Source organism: Piliocolobus tephrosceles, chromosome 17, assembly GCF_002776525.5.
Source record: "Piliocolobus tephrosceles isolate RC106 chromosome 17, ASM277652v3, whole genome shotgun sequence".
In the NCBI taxonomy this organism is placed as follows: domain Eukaryota; kingdom Metazoa; phylum Chordata; class Mammalia; order Primates; family Cercopithecidae; genus Piliocolobus; species Piliocolobus tephrosceles.
In genome coordinates this window covers 8,812,624-8,833,664 of record NC_045450.1, presented here as the reverse complement: position 1 = coordinate 8,833,664, position 21,041 = coordinate 8,812,624, and the positions used below count along the sequence as shown (strand labels likewise).

The following is a 21,041-nucleotide window of genomic DNA, read 5'->3' as shown; positions in this document are numbered from 1 at the left end:
ATTCTTGTTGCCCAGGCTGGAGTGCAATAGTGTGATCTCAGCTCACCGCAACCACCACCTCCCGGGTTCAAGTGATTCTCCTGCTTTGGCCTCCGGAGTAGCTGGGATTACAGGCATGCACCATCATGCCCGGCTAATTTTGTATTTTTAGTAGAGACAGCGTTTCTCCATGTTAGCCAGGCTGGTCTCGAACTCCCGACCTCAGGTGATCCGCCCATCTCGGCCTCCCAAAGTGCTGGGATTACAGGCAGAGCCACTGCGCCCGGCCCCCATATTCTTTCAACAGATCTGTTGCCTCTTACTTTAGAGTCATTGATGCTTGTCTTCCAAGAAACTTAAGTGATACAGAAATTGGTATCAGAGTTGGGTGATGGATGCTGTGACAGAAACTGTGTGTCTCATGAACTCTCCCAATATGGAATATGTGGGACGCAAGGCCTCTGTGTCCCTACTTCCCCCTGGGGAAGCTCTGCACAGGTCCACAGACAAACCCTTCATCTGTTTCTCTTCTCCTGGGCCAAGTCTTGGGGCGGCAAGAGCGATGGGACTGGTGGTTAGGAAGGATCCGGAGGGTATGAGCATTACCTCTTCCAGACAGCGGGCCTCCTCCTGTTGGTTCTCTTTCACGAACTCTTCCAGAGGGTATTTCAGCCGTGGGAACGGTGCGATGGGCCAGTCAAAGGAAGGGATGTCAATCTTGTGAATGGCTTTGGAGTGCGTGGTCGCTAAGCAACCTGAGATGAGCAAAACAGAAAAGCAAACTTGGCTTGGGGAAGCAGGCAGTACTCTTTGCAAAGGAGATGGTACGCATTTCAGCGTGAGGCTGTCAACGGGCAGGGAGGCCTGTTGCCTGTGAAACCCCAGTTCTATCGTTTAATTTTTAGTTTTTCTGGGTGCATAGTAGGTGTATATACTTGGGGAGTACATGAGATGTTTTGATACTGAACCCCAGTTCTCATCCGGAAGCTGAAGGGGGAACTCTTGAACCCTTAATTGGCATGAGTGAGTGGGTATGTGTTTGCATTGCGATTAATCACAGACGCAGTGCAGGCTTTGAAGACAGAGTCAAGAGTTCAAATCCCGGATCTGTCACTGAATAGCCTTGGAAATCCTTCCTCTTCCAAAACCCTGATTCCCACATCTGCAAAGCAGGAAGAATAATCCCCACTCTGCAAGCGATTGTGTGGAATCGGTGAGACAATATGTGTAAACTGCCAATGTCAGCCACCGCTAGTGTTGCTGTTGTTATTATTATTCTAAACACCACCTTGGGAGCGTACTGGTCCCTCCTTACCCATGGTCCTCCCGTGGAACGCGCCCATGAAGGAGAGGATGCTGTAGTCAGGGCAGCCGGGGGCCTAAAACCAAGAAATATCAGTCATTAGTCACAGTTGTAAGGATGGGGGAACTGTATTGTTGCCTCTGCAAGTCCAGAGGGAGACCGAAATCTATCAGAAGAACCAGGAATCCTTCTCAGGCAGAAGTTACACATGGGACCACTGGGGTCTATATCCAAGACACACATGTTTTATTTTGCATACATACTTACTTTTTTTTTTTTTTTTAAGTCACAAAATTTAGGCTGGGCGCAGTGGCTCACGCCTATAATCCCAGCACTTTGGGAGGCTGAGGCAGGCGGATCATTGGAGGTCAGGAGTTTGGGATCAGCCTGGCCAACATGGCGAAACCCTGTCCCTATTAAAAATACAAAAATTAGCCAGGCACGATGGTGGGGGCCTGTAATCCCAGCTACTTGGGAGGCTGAGACAGGAGAATCGCTTGAACCCGGGAGGCGGAGGTTGCAGTGAGCCAAGTTCGCGCCACTGCACCCCAGCCTGGTCAACAAGAGCAAGACTCTGTCTCAAAAAAAAGTTGCAAAATTTAAAATCAAGAAATTTCACATAAAGACCTGAACTTCTGGCTTCTCACCAGTGCTGCACCATTTGGATCCATTTTCCTGCTGTGGTAACCGTAGGTGACCAAGCAGCACCCACTGCCCACCTTCCTCTGGCCGCTGGGGACTCCTGGGTTTTCAGCCCCTGTTCTACAGGGTCTTCAACTTCCTCCCCATCCCCTGGCTGCCTGCTACCCAGGCCTCTGCAGGTGTCAGGGGGTCAGGTGTTGATGGGTGCACGCTTGCTTCCCAGGATGACCTGAGGCAAGGGGCGGAGCCAGGTACCTTGCAGGAACGCCCCCCAGGCCTTTGGAAGGGGTCTGTGTGCTAGAAAGCGGTGGAGGGGAGGCCCCCACCGGGTGCTCTCCTATGGTAGCTGCGCCTTGGGTTCAGGAGGGGTACATGGACACCCCATCCCTTCCCAGCCCCAAGCAAATGGCACAGCTGCCACTCCCCGCATTGTTTTCTGACTCTCCACCCAGCAAGGAAATCCAAACATGTTTCCAGCTGACTCAGGCAGAACTGCTGGAGGTGCCTCAGAGGCAACTGTGGGGGCCCCCAAGTCTGTAGGAGGCTGGCATCGTCTCAGGTTCGTTGAGCACCAATTCCCTGAGACCTCCGGGAAAAACCCTAAGACCTCCTCCTCCCACAAATTCCAGAAACCTTCTTGTCGTTTTTTTTCTTTTTTTTTAAGATGGAGTCTTGCTCTGTCACCAGGCTGGAGCGCAGTGGTGCGATCTCGGCTCACGGCAACCACAGCTCCCTCTGGGTTCAAGTGATTCTCCTGCCTCAGCCTTCCAAGTAGCTGGGATTATAGGTACCCGCCACCACATCCAGCTAATTTTTGTATCTTTAGTAGAGACAGGGTTTCGCCATGTTGGCCAGGCTGGTCTGGAACTCCTGACCTCAGGTGATCTGCCCACCTTGGCCTCCCAAAGTGCTGGGATTACAGGCATAAGCCACCGTGCCTGGCCTCTTGTCATTTTTTTATTTGTCTTCTGATTGTACATGTAATTAATATGTACACATCATTTTGCATATTTGGATTCAGCCATGAATGATGAGGAGTGAGATCCAAAAATGTCGATGGTCTAGGATGCCCATGGATATCGAGTGAGAAAAGCAGAGTTAGAGAAAGAGGTTGGAGGCTGGGCACGGTGGCTCACACCTCTAATCTCAGCACTTTGGGAAGCCGAGGTGGTAGGATTACTTGAGCTCAGAAGTTCAAGAACAGCCTGGGCAACATAGTGAGACTCTGCCTCTATAAAAATTTTAAAACAATTAGCTGGGTATGGTGGCAGGTGCCTGTAGTCCCAGCTACTGAGGACACTGAGGCAGGAGGACTGCTTGAGCCCTGGAGGTCGAGGCTGCATTGAGCCGTGATCGCATCACGGCACTGCAGTCTGGGGAACAGAGTGAGACCCTGTCTCAGGAAAATAAATAAATAAATAAGAGAAAGAGAGTAAGAGATAGGATAAGGTCCATAAAAAAAAAAGGGGCCAGGAAAAAAACAAGAAATTTTTTTAGTGTAAATTTATGTAAGTTTATTTGAATATGGAGAAAGGTATAGACACATTTGCTAGCAAGAGGTGTGGTTAGGAAAAAATATATATTAAGAAAGCATTTATTTATTTATTTATTTATTTTTTGAGACGGAGTCTTGCTCTGTTGCCTGGGCTGGAGCGCAGTGGCCGGATCTCAGCTCACTGCAAGCTCCGCCTCCCGGGTTCACGCCATTCTCCTGCCTCAGCCTCCGGAGTAGCTGGGACTACAGGCGCCCGCCACTTCGCCTGGCTAGTTTTTTGTATTTTTAGTAGAGACGGGGTTTCACTGTGTTAGCCAGGATGGTCTTGATCTCCTGACCTCGTGATCCGCCCGTCTCGGCCTCCCAAAGTGCTGGGATTACAGGCTTGAGCCACCGCACCCAGCCAAGAAAGCATTTAAATAAAAAAAAAAAAAACCCTGTCTCACCACCCAGAGGCAAGCCATTGTAAATATGCCGGCAGGATTCCATCTAGTATTTTCCTGTATATTTATTTACATGTTTGAGAGCCCAGTGACCATATAATTTACATTCTACTGTTTTTACAAAATTATACCAAACACGTCCAGGCCAAGAGAAACCCTAAGTAACTATTTTTACTGCAGAATATTAGAATGTTAGCAGAGGGCAATTAAGTTCAGCGGCTCCTGTTTTTTTTTAAATTTTTTATTTTTTGAGCCAGGGTCTCACTTTGTTGCCCAGGCTGGTCTCCAACTCCTGGGCTCAAGCAATCCTCCTACCTCGGCCTTCCAAAGTGCTGGGACTAAAAAGTGCATAAGCCACTATGGCCAGCCTTATTTTGTTTTGTTTTTGTTTGTAGGTGATCATAAAACAGCATTTTCTTTTTGTTTTTTTTTTTCTAAAGCAGTAGACCCTTCGGTCTAAATCTTAATGGGACCCCATACACAAAACAGAGGAGGCGAGGCCTATTCTGGGTAAAGCTGGGTGGGGAGCTTGGAATCTCATCCACCTGGTTTTCCCTGTGGCCCCTGGTCACCTCTGACCCCTGGTCACCTCTGACCCCCAGCAGTGGTCTCCTTGGTTCCACTTCGAATCCCTACATTTAATTAGTCTTTCCCCAATATTGGTGGTTTCTAGTCTTTTCTAGTTATCATTACTGTAAACACCAAGGGGGTGAACACCCATGCGTATACATTCCTGCTGACAATTTGGATTATTCTAGAAAATATGTTAATAGCCTTTGGAGACCTGTCAAATTCAGACAGTTGTCCTAAGAAACTTGGGAAGGCTGGTCAGGGAGATCTCCACTCAGCCTTTTTTTTTTTGAGACGGGGTCTCAATCTGTCACTCAGGCTGGAGTACAGTGGCTCAGTCTCTGCTCACTGCAACCTCCGCCTCCCAGGTTCAGGCGATTCTCCTGCCTCAGCCTCCCGAGTAGCTAGGACTAAAAGCCTGTGTCATCATGCTCGGCTAATTTTTGTATTTTCAGTAGAGACAGGGTTTCACCATGTTGGCCAGGCGGGACTCGAACTCCTGACCTCAAGTGATCCGCCTGCCTTGGACTCCCAAAGTGCCGGGATTACAGGTGTGAGCCACTGCGCCCAACCTCCACTCAGCCTTGATACCCAGGGAATGGACTTGAGACTGGGAACACCTTGGGGGCCCTTCCTTTGTTGTTGTTGTTGTATTGTTTTGTTTTGAGATGGAGTCTTGCTCTGTCGCCCAGGCTGGAGTGCAGTGGTGTGATCTCAGCTCACTACAAACTCTGCCTCCTGGGTTCAAGCAATTCTCCTGCCTCAGCCTCCTGAGTGGCTGGGATTACAAGCACCTGCCACCACACCTGGCTAATTTTTGTATTTTCAGTAGAGACAGGGTTTTGCCATGTTGGCCAGGCTGGTCTAGAACTCCTGACCTCAGGTGATCCTCCTGCCTTCACCTCCCAAAGTGCTGGGATTACAGGCATGAACCACAGCAGCCAGCCTTTTGTTTTTGCTTGTTTGGTTTTTTGTTTTGAGAGGAGTTTCATTCTGTCACCCAGGCTGCAGTGTAGTGGTGTGATCTCGACTCACTGCAACCTCCACCTCCCGGGTTCAAGTGATTCTCCTGCCTCAGCCTCCCAAGTAGCTGGGATTACATGCGTGCGCCACCACGCCCAGGTAATTTTTGTCTTTTTAGTAGAGATGGGGTTTCACCATGTTGGCCAGGCTGGTCTCGAACTCCTGACCTCAGGTGATCCGCCTGTCTCAGCCTCCCAAAGTGCTGGGATTATAGGAATGAGCCACGGCGCCCAGCCTGGCCCTTCCTAATTGAGAAGGACAGTGCCAGCCAGCCGGCAACAGCCCAGGAGAGGCTGTGCAGCTTCCCCAGATGTATGTGGTACAAGCCCAGCTGCACTCACCTGGTTAATCATGCACGTCTCCAGCTCCTCCTGGGAGAAGCCCCTCTGCCCTCTCTCCTTGCTCTGAAACAATAGAACAGAACAAAATCTCAGAGATGCTCTGGGGTTGTCGGGGCTTCAACTTTCCAACCAAACCAGTATTCAGTCCAGACAAGTAGAAAGTGCTTTCTCAGCAGTGGATCTCACGTATTAATTGTTACAGGTCTGTCCTGAAACATGAGGCTACCAGCTGTGCTTGCAACAAAAGAAACTAACACACATAATGCATTCAGCACCATCAGCAGCGATTTAGATTGTTGGATTAAGATCTGCTGAGAGTGTATATGTTTTGCCAGGAAGAATGGAGGCCAGGTGTGCGGGCTCAAATCTGTAATCCTAGTACTTTGGGTGGCTAAGACAGGAGGATTGCTTGAGGCCAAGAGTTTGAGACCAGGCTGGGCAAGAAAGTGGGGCTCTGTCTCTGCAATTTAGAATATTTAAACAAGATTGAATATAAATATTTAAATAAAATAAAGTAGTCACACTGCCTATATTTTTTTTCTTGTTTCGTTTTTTTTTTTTTGAGACAGGGTCTCACTCTGTCACCCAGGCTGAAATGCAGTGGCACAACCATGGCTCACTGCAGCCTTGACCTCCCAGGCTCAAGCAATCCTTCCACCTTAGCCTCCAGCATAGTTGAGACTACAGGCATGCACCACCATACCTGGCCAATTTTTGAATTTTTTTTTTTTAGTAGAGATGGGGTTTCGTCATGTTGCCCAGGCTGGTCTCAAGCTCCTGGACTCAAGTGATCCGCCCACCTTTGCCTCTCAGAGTGTTGGGATTACATGCGTGAACCACTGTGCCCAGCCCACATTGCATAGTTTTGATGCCAAAGCCTCAGCTCTTTGCACCATACCCCACTGGGCTGTCTGGAAAGTTCCATCCATCAGTGGCCCTCCCTGTATTTTAACCCTGGTACTGACGTCTAATATTCCAGCTCATTGGAATGAACAGTCAGACCAGGAGTAAAGGTGTGGCTGGGTGCTGGGGAGCCTGTGTGTGTGTGCCCCCAACCTCACCCGGTACCACATGAAGATGGTCTTGAAGGCATTTTCATTGGAGCAGGAGCCGCAGGCCATGGTGATGAGCTGGGACATCCCTTTGGGGGCCACCTGCGGGGAGGGAAACAGCCGTGAGGCCAGGCTCATCGTGATTCCTGTAATCCCGCTTCCCTGGCTGGAGCTGAATCTTCGCAGGGGCCATCCCAGGGACAGACGGAACCAGGGCTGTCCTGGAAGGTGTCGGACTGGGAGGGTGGACTCAGGTTTTTCCAAGGGTGGCGGAGAAGCCTAGGGAGGCCCTGAGGCTGGCAGAGAGGAAAGAAGGGGGGCGAAAGCCCTCTCCTGATGCACCTGCCACTGTCTAAGACACCGACACGTTCCAGGAGGGACATTGAGGTTCCCAAAGGCTTTAATTGTTTGTAGTAACTAAAACCAAGAAGTGAGGGTAGGATTGAATAACATATTCCAGGCTCCTGTCATGCGACACATATTCATTTCCCCAGCATCTTTTGTCCTGCACACAAAGAATCCCTTCTGTCCTTTAAAAGAAAAATTTAATATACTCTGCATGGAAGAATAAGCTCAGCGAGAAGGATTTCCGTAGCAACACCTTATTCTTCATTGCTGGCATCTCCACTTTTCCCTTCCCCTGCCAGTACCACGTCTGAAAACAGTGGGATTGCTTCTCTAGAACTGACCGAGAGCAAGGACTCCCGCAGCTTCTCCACAAAGTTCTCCGGAGGCAGGATTCCGAGGGCGGGTCTGTTGACGAACATGCTCTGTAAAAGGCAAGAGACAAACGGTGACTTCCGGGGGCCTGACCCAGCTCCCTGCCTACAAACGGTGCTTTTCATAGTCCCTGTGTTCAAAAAGCCTCCGAATGGGGTTGCAGGATGATGACGCTCTGTCAGGGTGGGGCATGGCAGGTTTCCTCAGACTTTTAGAGAAATCCGCTAGGATTGCTGTGGATGTTTTAAAAAAGGGTCGGTGTCCTGGTTGCAATATTGCATTGGCATTATCTAGGATGCTACTGCCGCTGGGGAAAACTGAGGGAAGGGTACATGGGACTCTTTGTACTGGTTTTTGCAACTTCCTGTAAGTCTCTTTCTTTATATATTTAACCATTAGAATGACTAAAAAACAGGCAGGGTGCAATGCCTCACGCCTATAATCCCTGCATTTTTGGAGGCCGAGGTGGGTGGATTGCTTGAGGCCAGGAGTTCGAGACCAGCCTGGCCAACATGGTGAAACCTTTTCTCTACTAAAAATACCGAAAGGGACTTTTGGGGTAGAGAAAGAGTTTCTTGGGCAAAATCAGTGTAATGCACTCAGTGCAAATCCAAAAAGCAGCATCACTGTATAGGAAGAGACCCAAGGGCAGAGGGGTCCCCAGAGATGATTCTCCCAGGGGCTTTAGGACTTGGCTTGTGCTGCTAGAAACTGGCAGATTCCTACCTCTTGCTTTTTCTGCTTTGCGATCACTCAGTTGGGTATAGGATAAGTAGTAAGGGAAGTTAACCATCCTCATTGTAGAGTTGGGGAGACTGAGGACCAGAGAGGTCAAACAACTTGCCCCAAGTCACACAGTCAAGAAGGAGAAAAACCACAACTCAGACCTAGGTTTACTGACTTCAGATGCCACTCTCTGTCAGGTACTCCAGGTAGCCTCCACCCGAAAATGCTCATGCTTGGCACAACACAGAGACCTTGGCTTGCTTGGAAGGGCTTTATTTTATTTTATTTTATTTTTTTAACAGGGTCTTGCTCTGTCTCTCAGGTTGGAGTACAGTAGTGTGATATCAGCTTACTGCAGCCTCAACCTCCCAGGCTCAAGTGATCCTCCCACCTCAGCTTTCCAAGTAGCTGGGACTATAGGCATGCGCCATCACGCCCAGCTCATTTTTTGTATGTTTTATAAAGATGGGGTTTCGCCATGTTACCCAGGCTGGTCTTGAACTCTTGGACTCAAGCGACCTGCCTGCCTCAGCCTCCCAAAGTGCTGGGATTACAAGTGTGAGCCACTGTGCCCAACCTTGGAGGGGATCTTAAGGAGCATTTCCTTCTGGCTCTGACCTATTAGTGGAGCTCCTAAGAAATCACATCATGAGAATAGGGTGGAAGCAAGCTGGCCCAGAGTGGCAGCAGGGAAATGGCTCCCAGAAGGGGGCAGCAGGGGTGGCTGGCAGCTTGACAGCCTATCTGGATCTAGGAATGGTGTGGGGGTGATGTTCTTGCTCGAGAAAGCGTGACGTTAAGAACAGAAGATATCTGGGACATCAGGTATCAGGATCAAATGAGGATACGTTTCTAAACCCTTGCAGTCAGCTCAGTAGGCTTAGGGTGCAGCATGAAGAGAATTGGCTTTGGCTTAAGCGGCTGTGCAACCTTGGGCAACTCACTTAACCTCTCTGAGCTCTGGGTTTCTCATCTGCCAAACTGGAGACTCTTCACTAGGTGCTTGTAAGGAGCCAGTGAGATGATATGGCATACAGAGGATGCAGGAGTTCAGTCTCAAAGGAAGAGTTATGCAGAGGGAAAGAGCCAGAGGTCACAGGATGGCAGGTGTCTTACTTGGTCAGGCCCACTGTGCTATGTGCATTCATTGCAATGTGACTGTGTACATGCAATATCCATGATTATTATATAACTTGTGAGCAATGTAATGAGATGGTCCTGGTGACATAAGAAATAGTAACTGGAGGTTGGGCACAGTGGCTCACGCCTATAATCCCAGTCACTTAGGAGGCTGAGGTGGGAGGATCTTTTGAGTCCAGGAGCTCAAGGCTGCAATAAACTATGATCAAGCCACTCCACTCTAGCCTGGGTGACAGAGAGAGAAAGAAGAAAGAAGAAAGGAGAAGAAGAAGGAGAAGGAAGAAGAAGGAAGAAAGAAGAAGAAAAAAGAAATCACAATTGGAATCCAGATATTAGATCTAAGGGACGTGGTTTCCTTTTTAGGGAGTCACATGAAGTAATGATGGTGGAGTTTCAGGGTGGTTTGGTTTGGGTGCAAAAGGGTTGATAAAGCCCTTCTTGGGACTTAGGTGACCTGGCAGGAACCTGCCCTGTACAAGTAGAATACCATCGCCACCACCTGAGTGCATCTCCAGCCAAAAATTTGGAAGACCCAAGATGTCAGCCAATGGTGGCCCAGCCTACCGCCCTGGGCGTGTCCTGCTGAAAACCTTTTAGCCCATGGAGGTCAGTTGTCCCCTCTCTAAGACTGCGTCAGGGTGCTCTCTTCATCAAGCCCCAAACCCCGTTCCTCTGCAGAACAACTCAGCCCGGACTGGGATGGAGAACATGGATTCACCATCAAATCCCAGCGCCGAAAACAGTGCTTGGCACATTGGAAGCATTCAGTCAATAACCAATGAGTGAGCAAATGTCAAGCAATAAGACTAAAGAAGAAAGTGGGAGGCAGCTCTCCAAGGGCTTGGCATTTGAGGTGGAGGAGATTGGGACACAGCCGGAAGGCAGTGAGTACCAGGGAAGGGTTCCACGTGCAGTGCAGTTTGGAGGATGGTTTGGAAGAGGTGAGAAGGGAGGTGGGAGGGATCGATGGGGAGAGGTTGCTGGCAGAAAGCCAAGTGGGAGACTTGAGGGTTAGAACCAGTCCCAGACTAGGTGAGAGGGGAGAGAGAGGTGAAAGGTTAGTGGGGAATAGGGAAAGTTGGGGGAGCTCCCGGCAGGGAAAGGATAGTACTGTCCCCTGAAATCAGAATCCCTGGGCCTTTGTTTTTTGGGATATATTTTTGTTTTGTTTTGTTTTAGAGGCAAGGTCTTACTCTGTCATCCAGGCTGGAGTGCAGTGGCGAGATCACAACTCACTGCAATGACTTCCTGGGCTCAAGCAATCCTCCCACCTCAGCCTCTTGAGTAGCTGGGACTACAGGTATGCACCACTACACCCGGCTAATTTTTTTTAAAAATGGTTTTTGTAGAGACAGGCTCTCGATATGTTGCCCAGGCTGGTCTCCAACCCTTGGCCTCGGGGATTCTTCCACCTCAGCCTCCCAGCGTGCTGAGATTACAGGCATGAGCCACCACATCCAGCCGGAATCTCTGCGCCTTGACGTCATGTGCTGTTGAGGACGGTTCTGCCTCTGGAGGCGGTTGACACTGCAAATGTGTCTGACATGTTTGTTGACACATTTTTTTTCAGCACCAACTGCCAAGGCATCTGGGATTTGCACAACGTTTCAAAACAAAGCCAGGCTTTGGATGTAAACACATTCGGGAGCCTCCGGCCGCAGTGGGCCTCATCAGACACCTTCAGGAGGACACCAGTTCCCTCTACAGCAGCCCATAAACCTGTCAACTAATTGGAGGCAAGAGTGTCCCCTGGCCCCTCCCAGGCAGGGCACACCCATTCAGAAAGAAGAAAATGTGGTTTTTTCCTATTAGCTCCCACTCTTTATTTAAAGGGAAGAACGTTTCAGGGCTAGGGATCCTGCTTCTGACCAGGATTGGGTCTTCCGTCTGCCTTTCTTAGATTTCCTTTTGGGATCAAGTTCCTTGTCGTGTGTGGAAAAGTATGTTCCTCTCTGAGTCAAAGAAAAACCCTCCAGTGATAGCCCGTGTTGGCGAGGATGTGGTGAGACCGGAACGCGCCCCCTGCTGTGGGAGTGGAGTTGTTGCGATCAGTTTGGAGAACTGTCTGGCAGGATCTGCAGGAGCTGTACATGGCAGCACTTCCACGCCCAGCTTCATATCTAACAGAAACACATACATGTGTACAGCAGAGGCATACACATGACCGTCCACAGCACCAGTCTTCATAAGAGCCCTGAACTGGAGCTATACAAATACCCATGGACAATAGGATTGCAGGATATCCGCAGAGGGGAAGGCTCTAAAGCCGTGAGGATAGATGGTCTGCGATTACACACCAGGAAGAATCACCCAGACATCATTTTGAATGAAATAAGCCAGACAAGGTAAAGATACACACTGCAAAGCTCCCCTGACATGCAATAAAGAACTGGAGAAATACAGCTGGGTGTGGTGGCTCACACCTGTAATCCCAGGAATTTGGGAGACCGAGGCAGGAGTATCACTTGAGCCCAGGAGTTCGAGACCAGCCTGGGCAACACGGTGAAACCCCATCTCTACCAAAAAAAAAAAAAAAAAAAAAACCCACAAAAACCAAAAATTAGCTGGGTGTGGCGGTGGGCACCTGTAGTCCCAGCAACTCAGGAGGCTGAGGTGGGAGGATCGCTTGAGCCCAGGGTGCAGTGAGCCATGATTGCACCCCTGCACTCTCGCCTGGGCAGCAGAGCAAGACTCTGTCTCAAGAAAAAAGCAAGCAAACAAAACTGGAGAAATGCAGCAATCTGTTAAAAGTAAGCAGAGTGGTCTACTTCATTTGGTTGGAAGGAATAATAACTGGGTGGGGGCATGTTCTGATTCCTCATTACAACTCGTTCATTCTCAATGGGAGTTAAAAAAAAAATCTTACTCTGTTCCATATAAAGCACAGACATAAATACAACACACAGATATACTCCATATGTACTGTATTTTTGTATTACAATTTCATGATAGGGAACAACTAGGAAAATAATGTCTAAAAATGTTCCTTAAGGGGATGTTCCAATAACAAAAAAAATTGTGAAACACTGGTTACGTGGGAAATTCATTGAGTTGTGCATTTAGGCTGTATGCATGCCTGCATGGGCGTTATACTTTTTATTTTATTATTATTATTATTTTTTGGAGAGAAAGTCTCCCTCTGTCACCTAAGCTGGAGTGCAGTGGCACCATCTCAGCTCACTGCAACCTCCACCTCCTGGGTTCAAGCAATTCTTCTGCCTCAGCCTCCCAAGTAGCTGGGATTACAGGCTCGAACCACCACAACTGGCTAATTTTTGTCTTTTTAGTAGAGATAGGGTTTCACCATGCTGGCCAGGCTGGTCTCGAACTCCTGACCTCAAGTGCTCTGCCCGCCTCAGCCTCCCAAAGTGCTGGGATTACAGGTGTGAGCCACCGTGACCGGCCATATACTTTAGTATAAATGTGCAATGGCTTTCCACCTCTCTCAGGATAGAGATGAATGTCTTCTATTGCAGGGGTTCTCATGTGGGGTGACTGTATCCACCAGGGGACATCTGGCCATGTGTGCAGACATTTTTTGGTTGTCACAGCCTCAGGAGGGAGTTGCTACTGGCATTTAGTGGGTAGAGTCCAGGGATGCCACTCAATGTCTCAATGCACAGGACAGCCCCTCACAACACAGAATTATCTGGCTACAGATGTCAACAGTGTGAGAGTTCAGAACCCCGGTCTAGGTGGCGTCTGAAAACCATGTGCCCTGCTGCTACTCTAGTCCTCCTTGGATCCCTCCGCACTCTCTCTGCTCCAGCCGCGCCGCTGCCCTCGCCGCTGCCCTCTTCTCCCTGCTGGGACCATTCCTCCCGACTCATGACCTGCCAGACCTTCCTTTCCTTCAGATCTCAGCTGCAAAGTCTTTTCCCTGGGAAGCCTCCCTGACACCCATCCTCTCCATCCCCAAATAACTCAGCTCCTGTGGGTTTATTCTCAGCGCCTCCACTAGCTGTGTGACCTTGGGCAAATACTTAACCACTCTGTGCCTCAGTTTCTGTATCTGTAAAATGGGGTAACAAGAGTACCTGCTTCAGAGACTCATCAATATTATAGCTAGAAAGTGCTGAACACAGCGTTTGGTGCAAATTATGCTCTCCATAAACATTAACTGTTAGCATCATTCTTTTATGCCCACGAAGCACTGCCTACCTTACTTTGTAGCACTTAATATGGTTGCAATTCTCCATTCATGTGTGTGGTTAATTGACTGCCTCCGTGGAAATGTGGGTACTGCGTTTTCGTTCATCAAGGCATTCCACATACCTGGCACATCGTACGGGCTCGATAAATATTTATGGAATGAATGAATGCAAGGACTATTGCCAAAGTCTGCCCAGTGATTCTGTGAATGGCCATGAACACATTTTGTCTTTATTCTGTACAACCCCAAGACCTACCGCATTTTGAGGCTGTTGAATGAGTTTCAGCAGGGCAGGGTGGCTGTAACCTGAGGGCAGGAGAGTATTGTTAGAGATCTCATTGCATCCAGGGGTTCTCCATGCCCCTCCCTCCTCTCCTTCCCTCTCCCTTCCTTTCCAACCCTGCAACTCTCTTTAAACACCAAAGGGTCTTTTATCCTTTGTTGACAAAAAGAGATTACTGGCGTCCCACCTAACACCCCTGACTCAGAATCTCTCAGGGGGCAGCCTAGAAATCCAACAAGTTCTCTAGGAGATTTTGATGCTTGTTCAGGTTTGAGACCTACTGGACTACATAAACATAAGGCGAGATAAATGCGCCGGGCATGGTGGCTCACGCCTGTCATCCCAGCACTTTGGGAGGCTGAGGCAGGCGGATCACCTGAGGTCAGGAGTTCCAGAGCAGCCTGGCCAACATGGCGAAACCCCATCTCTACTAAAAATACAAAAATTAGCTGGGCGTGGTGGCACGCACCTGTAGTCCCAGCTACTCGGGAGGCTGAGGCAGGCGGATCACCTGAGGTCAGGAGTTCCAGACCAGCCTGGCCAACACAGTGAATCCCCGTCTCTACTAAACATACAAAAATTAGCTGGGTGTGATGCTGTGTTCCTGTAATCCCAGCTACTCGGGAGGCTGAGGCAGGAGAATCGCTTGAACCCGAGAGGTGGAGGTTGCAGTGAGTTGAGATTGTGCCACTGCACTCCAGCCTGGGTGACAGTGAGACTCCATTTCAAAACAGAATAGAATAGAATAGAATAGAATAGAATAGAATAGAATAGAATAGAATAGAATAGAATAGAATAGAATAGAATAGACAAAATAAATAAAATAAAATATTAAAAGGGAGATAAATGTAAGAAAATTTCAAGCCTGGGGCTGACTGGGGAGTGTAGTTCAACAGTCCTGAGTGCCGAATTGCAGAGAAGATCCTCACCTTCCTTCCCAGCACCCACTGGCTGAGTCAAATCTCGACGAATGTTTGCTCAGGGACTGAGTGAGTAGTGATGCCACCTGCAATCTGTGACCCACAGGCCTCGTCCTGCCTTCATACATCTGCTTATTCCCAGAGTCCCACGGCATTTACCATCCAGGCTGGGTCTGACATTGCACGACAAGGCTTAGCACACTCGGATTCAACAATTGCTCTTCTATGAATTTATCCTACAGTGCGTATAAAGATCTATGAGCATGGATCTTACTGTGACACTCATATCTCAAGACTTGAAAGCAACCTACCATCCATCAATAGTGGGTCAGGGAAATAAGCCTTCTAATGTAACGAATCAGCTGTAGAAAAGGGTGAGAGAGATTTATTTGTGCTGAGTTAGAATAATCTCTGAGATCTGCTAAGTGAAGAAGGAGAGACACAGGATATGTGGGTGCTTACACACTCACTGAATCTCTCTCTAGAAGAAGCTGATAATGATGGTTGCTTCTGAGAGAGGAACTGAGATGGGGCTCAGGCTTGGGAAAGACGCTGGTCCCCACTCTATTAAAAATTAAAATAACGAGACAATAGGTGCAGTAAACCACCATGGCACACGTATACCTATGTAACAAACCTACAGGTTCTACACATGTATCCCATTTTTTAAAAAAGAAGAAATAAAAAAAGAAAAAAACTTAAAATTAAAATATTTGAAGTTAATTAATAAGGATTACTCTGTAGTTGTGTTAGACTCAAGCAAGATTGTTGTAATCTTCCAGGGGTTTTTGAAAGACATTCTTAACCATTCTATTGCATGTTGGCCTCCCCTAACAAGTCAAGCTCCCCTCCCCTCCCCATCCCCCTCTTCTTTTCAGCAGTCTTGCCTTGTTGCCCAGGCTGGAGTGCAGTGGCATCATCTCGGCTCATTGCGACTTCTGCCTCCCAGGTTCAAGCAATTCTCGTGCCTCAGCCTCCGGAGTAGCTGGGTTTACAGGTGTGTGCCACCACGCCTGGCTAATTTTTTTGTATTGTTAGTAGATACGAGGTTTCGCCATGTTGGCCAGGCTGGTCTTGAACTCCTGTCCTCAAGTGATCCGCCCACCTCGGCCTTCCAAAGTGCTAGGATTACAAGTGTGAGCCACCGCACCTGGCCTGAAGTCAAGCCACTTTCTATCTCCTGGTAATTAATGCACCTGCCCTGCAGATCATCTCCCAGTCAGTCCTGGGAGACAATTACACATAAGATTGGAGCACAAGAGGCAGCAGTGTCTCTCTCTGAGAAAAGAACTCAGCAGCTGACCTCATGTGTTTGACTTGAGTTTCCAAAAATCACAGCTCTCACCCTGATGCATGCATCCTCACTTTCATGTGTCTGGAAGCCATAGGGGACCAAGATGGTCAACTGGAGTTTGTGCAAAACGAGCTTGCTGATGTCACGGCCTGAATTTCCACCACAAGGTTCATACTAACTCCTGCTGAATTTGAACGTCACCAGCTAATCTCAGAATTCACCCCTTGAAACTTTTCCTTTTTTGTTGTTTTCTTTGTTTGTTTGAGACAGGGTCTCACTCTGTTGCCCAGGCTGGAGTGTGGTGGTGTAATCACGGCTCACTGCGGCCTCAACCTCCCTAGCTTAAGTAATCCTCCCACTTCAGCCTCCTGAATAGCTGGGATTACAGGTGTGCACCACCATGCCCGGCTACTTTTTGTTTTTTATTTTTATAGACAGGATTTCACCATGCTGGCCAGGCTGGTCTCAAACTCCTGAGCTCAAGCTATCTTCCTGTCTTAGCCTCCCAAAATGTTGGGATTACAGGCATGAACCACTGTGCCCAGCCAAATACATTTACTTTGAAAGGAGACTTTATATCAATGTGGCCAGAGGTTGGATGCCATGGGAACAATCTTTCTGTTGCCTGCCCAAGCCTCTGAGCCTGGGCCGTGCACTCCTCCACAGTAAGAGATCAGCCAGTGGAGTCAGGTATTAAAGACCTGACATCACCCGGGGCAGACTTTCTCCTAATAGAATAGAAAAATGAAAGTGATTTGAAATGTCTTGGCCTTCCACGCTGCCTGGTCGAGAAGATAGATGGGAGAGTCACAGAGGGGAACAAAGGTGGGGAGGACTATTAACATTCATCCCTGGCACTCCCCCATCCCACTCCAATACATGCTGGGCCCAAGAAGGAAAAGTGCATCTTACTCAAAAAAGGAACACTCTGGGTTTCTCCAACTGTTTCTGGGCCAAAGGTCTTTAAGCCCTGGCTCCTTATCAACACTGCCTGTGTGTTCATGACCTTTTTTTGCCTCTGGAGAGATAAGCCCGTTCCAGGTAAACCTCATTAAGCCTCAGAAGCGGTGTGCCTTACTGGCTTCTGAAGAAGAGATGAGAGCAGAGCTCGTCCCTCTGATCAGGGAAATCCTGCCTTGGGCTTTTGATGCTGTGGGACCCCCACATTTCAGGTCAGGGGCAGGTGTCTGCAAGGCAGCTACTATAGAAATAAGCTTGGGAGGCAGAGAGTCATTTGTTCACACACTGGCTTAGCCTTGGATTCCCTGTGTATGCCGGGAAAACCCTGTAAGCTCCTGAAACTTGGGCCCATCAGTCAACTGGAGGTGATGTTAAAAGACCCTTTTCTAAGACAGTTGTAGCCATTTAATGAGATAACATATAAGGCACTTGGCAATATGCCAGAAGCATAGTAAATTCTCAATAAATATCAACTTAGAAAAATCTTTTCAAAGACTACAGATATGGGAGGACAGGTGGCCAGAGAGAGAACTTTTAGAACTTCTAGAATGTTTCCGTTTTTGTTTTTTACTGAGACAGGGTCTTGCACTGTTGCTCAGGCTGAAGTGCAGTGGTGTGATCATAGCCCACTGCAGCCTCAAACTCCTTGGCTCCAACGATCCTCCTGACTGAGCCTCCAGAGTAGCTGAGACTACAGGCACGCACCAGCATGCCTAGCTAATTGTTAAAAATTTTTTGTAGAGATAGGGGTTGGGTCTCACTATAATGCCCAGATTGGTCTTAAACTCCCGGCCTCAAGCAATCCTCTTCCTTTGGCCTCCCAAAGTGCTGGGATTACCAGCGTGCGCCACCATGCCTGATCAAACTTCTAGTTTTTTAAACAAACGCTGCTAATCTGATTCCCTGACCTTCATGCACACAGTGGCTAGCTGGGCATTCAGACTGAGGGACTCCTGGGGGTGGGTCACAATCCCACAGCTAATATATACTGGAGCCAGGATTTGAACCCAGGACAAGTCAAGAGCCCATCCCTTCCACTCCCACACAAAGGGGAGATGGGGTTTTGTAAACCTTTGTCTCCAAAATGCGTTCCATGGCTGAGGCATTCCTGAATGATGGACTTCCCCAAAAGAATGAGTCATCCACTTACTGTCTAATAGCATCTTAGTGGGAAATAAGTAAGTGTGAGGAAACGAGCAGGGGAAGAAGAAGCGGTGTGGACAGCCAAGGCTGGGTCTCAAGGAAAGGCTCCAGGCTGCTGAGCAGGGTCCAGAGGGAGGTGCTGACTGGGGGCTGGGAGGTGACCCTGGGAGGCAGAGGCTGTGGGTGTCCCACCAAGGTCACTTTTACTGGGCAGGTCACTGTTTCCCAGCTGCTCTGTGTGCTGGTTGATAATAACTCCAGCTGCCTCCTTGCCTGGAAAACTGCTGTTGGCAAATGGAAGCCGCTTTGCCGAGGAGATTATACAAGTTCTCCCCTCTGGCAGCTGATGGGTGATGACTGGCTGGTGAAGGGGCATAAAAAGCCAGACCCTTTCCTTCATTCTGAGACCAACTCTGGGGTGTGGTGCATGCTCCAGAGCCCCAAGTGGGGTCAGGCTGTGGATAGTTCCAGCTGACCTTCCTTCTTAGCTTCTTCCCCCTCCCTAGGCTGTTCCTTTCCTCCCCTTTCTCCTGAGAGCTCTCCCTCAATCAATAACCTGCCCAAGAATCCCTACCTCTGGCTGGTTTCAGTGGCTCACACCTGTCATCCTAGCACTTTGGGAGGCCGAGGCGGGAGGATCACTTGAGTCCAGGAGTTTGAGACCAGCCTGGGCAGCAAGTGAGACCCTGTCTCTAAAAAAAGAAAAAAAAAAAAAATTAGGCTGGGCGTAGTGGCTCACACCTATAATCCCAGTACTGTGGGAGACTGAGGCAGGCAGATCACTTGCAGTCAGGAGTTCTAGACTACCCTGGCCAACATGGTGAAAGTCCGTCTCTACTAAAAATACAAAAATTAGATAGGCATGGTGGCGCAAGCCTGTAATCCCAGCTACTTAGGAGGCTGAGGCACGAGAATCACTTGAACCTGGGAGGTAGAGGTTGCAGTGAACCAAGATTGTGCCACTTCACTCGAGCCTGGTTGACAGAGCAAGACTCCATCTGAAAAAAAAAAAAAAAGCAGGGGAAAAAGGAAATCCTCACCTCAGGCTCTTCTTCGAGGAAACTCAACCTAAGACACCTACCTGGGGGCCACTGTCGTCACACCGATGGGTTTGCATTCTAGCTATGATTCCTATGCAAGGTATCAAACCTTTCTACGCTTTGTTTACCTATCTGCAAAATGGGGATATGAATACATACTTACCTTGTAGAATTTGGGGAAGGAGTAGATGAGAGAGGACATATAATATGTCTAATAATATGCCCTTTACACATTACTTATTTTTTTCCTACCCCTGAGCAAAGTGTCAAGCAACACCCTGGGATGTGCCTGCTGGAGGCCACAGCCTAATACCTGGATAGCCACAACTAGGAGAGACAGAAACAGAGATTATATCCCAGGAGTGATTTCCCAGCTCTTACCTATGGGGACAGAGGAGATCTGGGAATAAAGATCCAGCATTCGGTTGCCATCCACATCAACCAGGTAATTGCCTCGGCTCTCTTCGTAATTGCAGAAAAAATGCACAGCCTCTGCATTCTTGGAGAAAAAAAGAGACTAACTCAGGCTCACCGCCACTCCCTAGATTCTTGGGATTAAGCTTGAATCAGTGAAGTACACCATATCGTAACTATCTGTGGATACATAGGGGCATCTGTGGGTGCCGGCAATGTATTTCTTGCTTTGGCTAAGGGCGTGGGTGGTTTGCTTTATAATAGTTCAGTAAGCTGTGATTTTGTATTTCATGAAGTTTTCTGTACATGTTTTACACATCAGAACACAAAAAGAGATACAAATCTGAAGTCGATTCTGTTATGTATGGTAAACCTTAGAGCAACCTCAAAGAAAACCAAAAATACATAGTAATCATTAAAGAAATAAAAACGTTACACTGGAAAGTACTCACTTAATGCAAAATAAAAAACATTACAAGAGAGCTGAGTGCAGTGGCTCACGTCTGTAATCCCAGCACTTTGGGAGGCCAAGGCAGGTGGATTATTTGAAGTCAGGAGTTCGAGACCAGCTTGGGCAACATGGTGAAACCCCATCTCTACTAAAAATACAAAAATTATCCAGGTGTGGTAGCGGGCACCTGTAATCCCAGCTACTTGGGAGACTGAGGCAGGAGAATTGCTTGAACCCAGGAGGTGGAGGTTGCAGAGATCTGAGGTTGTGCCACTGTACACCAGCCTGGCTGACAGAGTGAGACTTCATCTCCAAAACAAAAACAAAAACAAAAAAGGGTTGGGTGGGGTGGCTCATGCTTGTAATCCCAGCACTTTGGGAGGCCGAGGCAGGTGGATCACAAGGTCAGCAGTTCGGGACTAGCCTGATCAACATGGTGAAACCCCGTCTCTACTAAAAATACAAAAAAATTAGCTGGGCGTGGTGGCAGGCGCCTGTAGTACCAGAGACTTGGGAGTCCGAGGCAGGAGAATCTCTTGAAACTGGAAAGCGGAGGGTGCAGTGAGCCGAGATTGCACCACTGCACTCTAGCCCGGGCAATAAGAGAAAAACTCCATTAAAATACCAAAAAAAGGCCGGGCGCAGTGGCTCATGCCTGTAATCTCAGCACTTTGGGAGGCCGAGACGGGCGGATCATGAGGTCAGGAAATCGAGACCATCCTGACTAACACAGTGAAACCCCGTCTCTACTAAAACTGAAATACAAGAAAAAAAAGAGCCAGGTGTGGTGTGGGCGCCTGTAGTCCCAGCTGCTCGGGAGGCTGAGGCAGGAAAACGGCGTGAACCCGGGAGGTGGAGCTTGCAGTGAGCCGAGATCGCACCACTGCACTCCAGCCTGGGCTACAGAGCGAGACTCCGTCTCAAAAAAAAAAAAAAAAAAAAAAAAAAA

General features: G+C 48.5%; 1 protein-coding gene across 1 annotated transcript in view; it reads right to left on the bottom strand.

The window, feature by feature from the left end:
• The window catches only part of ABAT (4-aminobutyrate aminotransferase), a 109,826-nt gene that overhangs the window by 9,550 nt on the left and 79,235 nt on the right, over positions 1–21,041 (bottom strand). The window contains exons 5-11 of the mRNA XM_031934487.1: positions 19,609–19,726; positions 13,844–13,893; positions 7,538–7,618; positions 6,858–6,950; positions 5,797–5,859; positions 1,295–1,358; positions 363–734 (exon numbers count right to left, since the gene is read on the bottom strand). Of these exons, the coding sequence (XP_031790347.1) occupies positions 363–734; positions 1,295–1,358; positions 5,797–5,859; positions 6,858–6,950; positions 7,538–7,618; positions 13,844–13,893; positions 19,609–19,726 (841 nt within the window). The remainder of the gene's footprint in view (positions 1–362; positions 735–1,294; positions 1,359–5,796; positions 5,860–6,857; positions 6,951–7,537; positions 7,619–13,843; positions 13,894–19,608; positions 19,727–21,041) is intronic.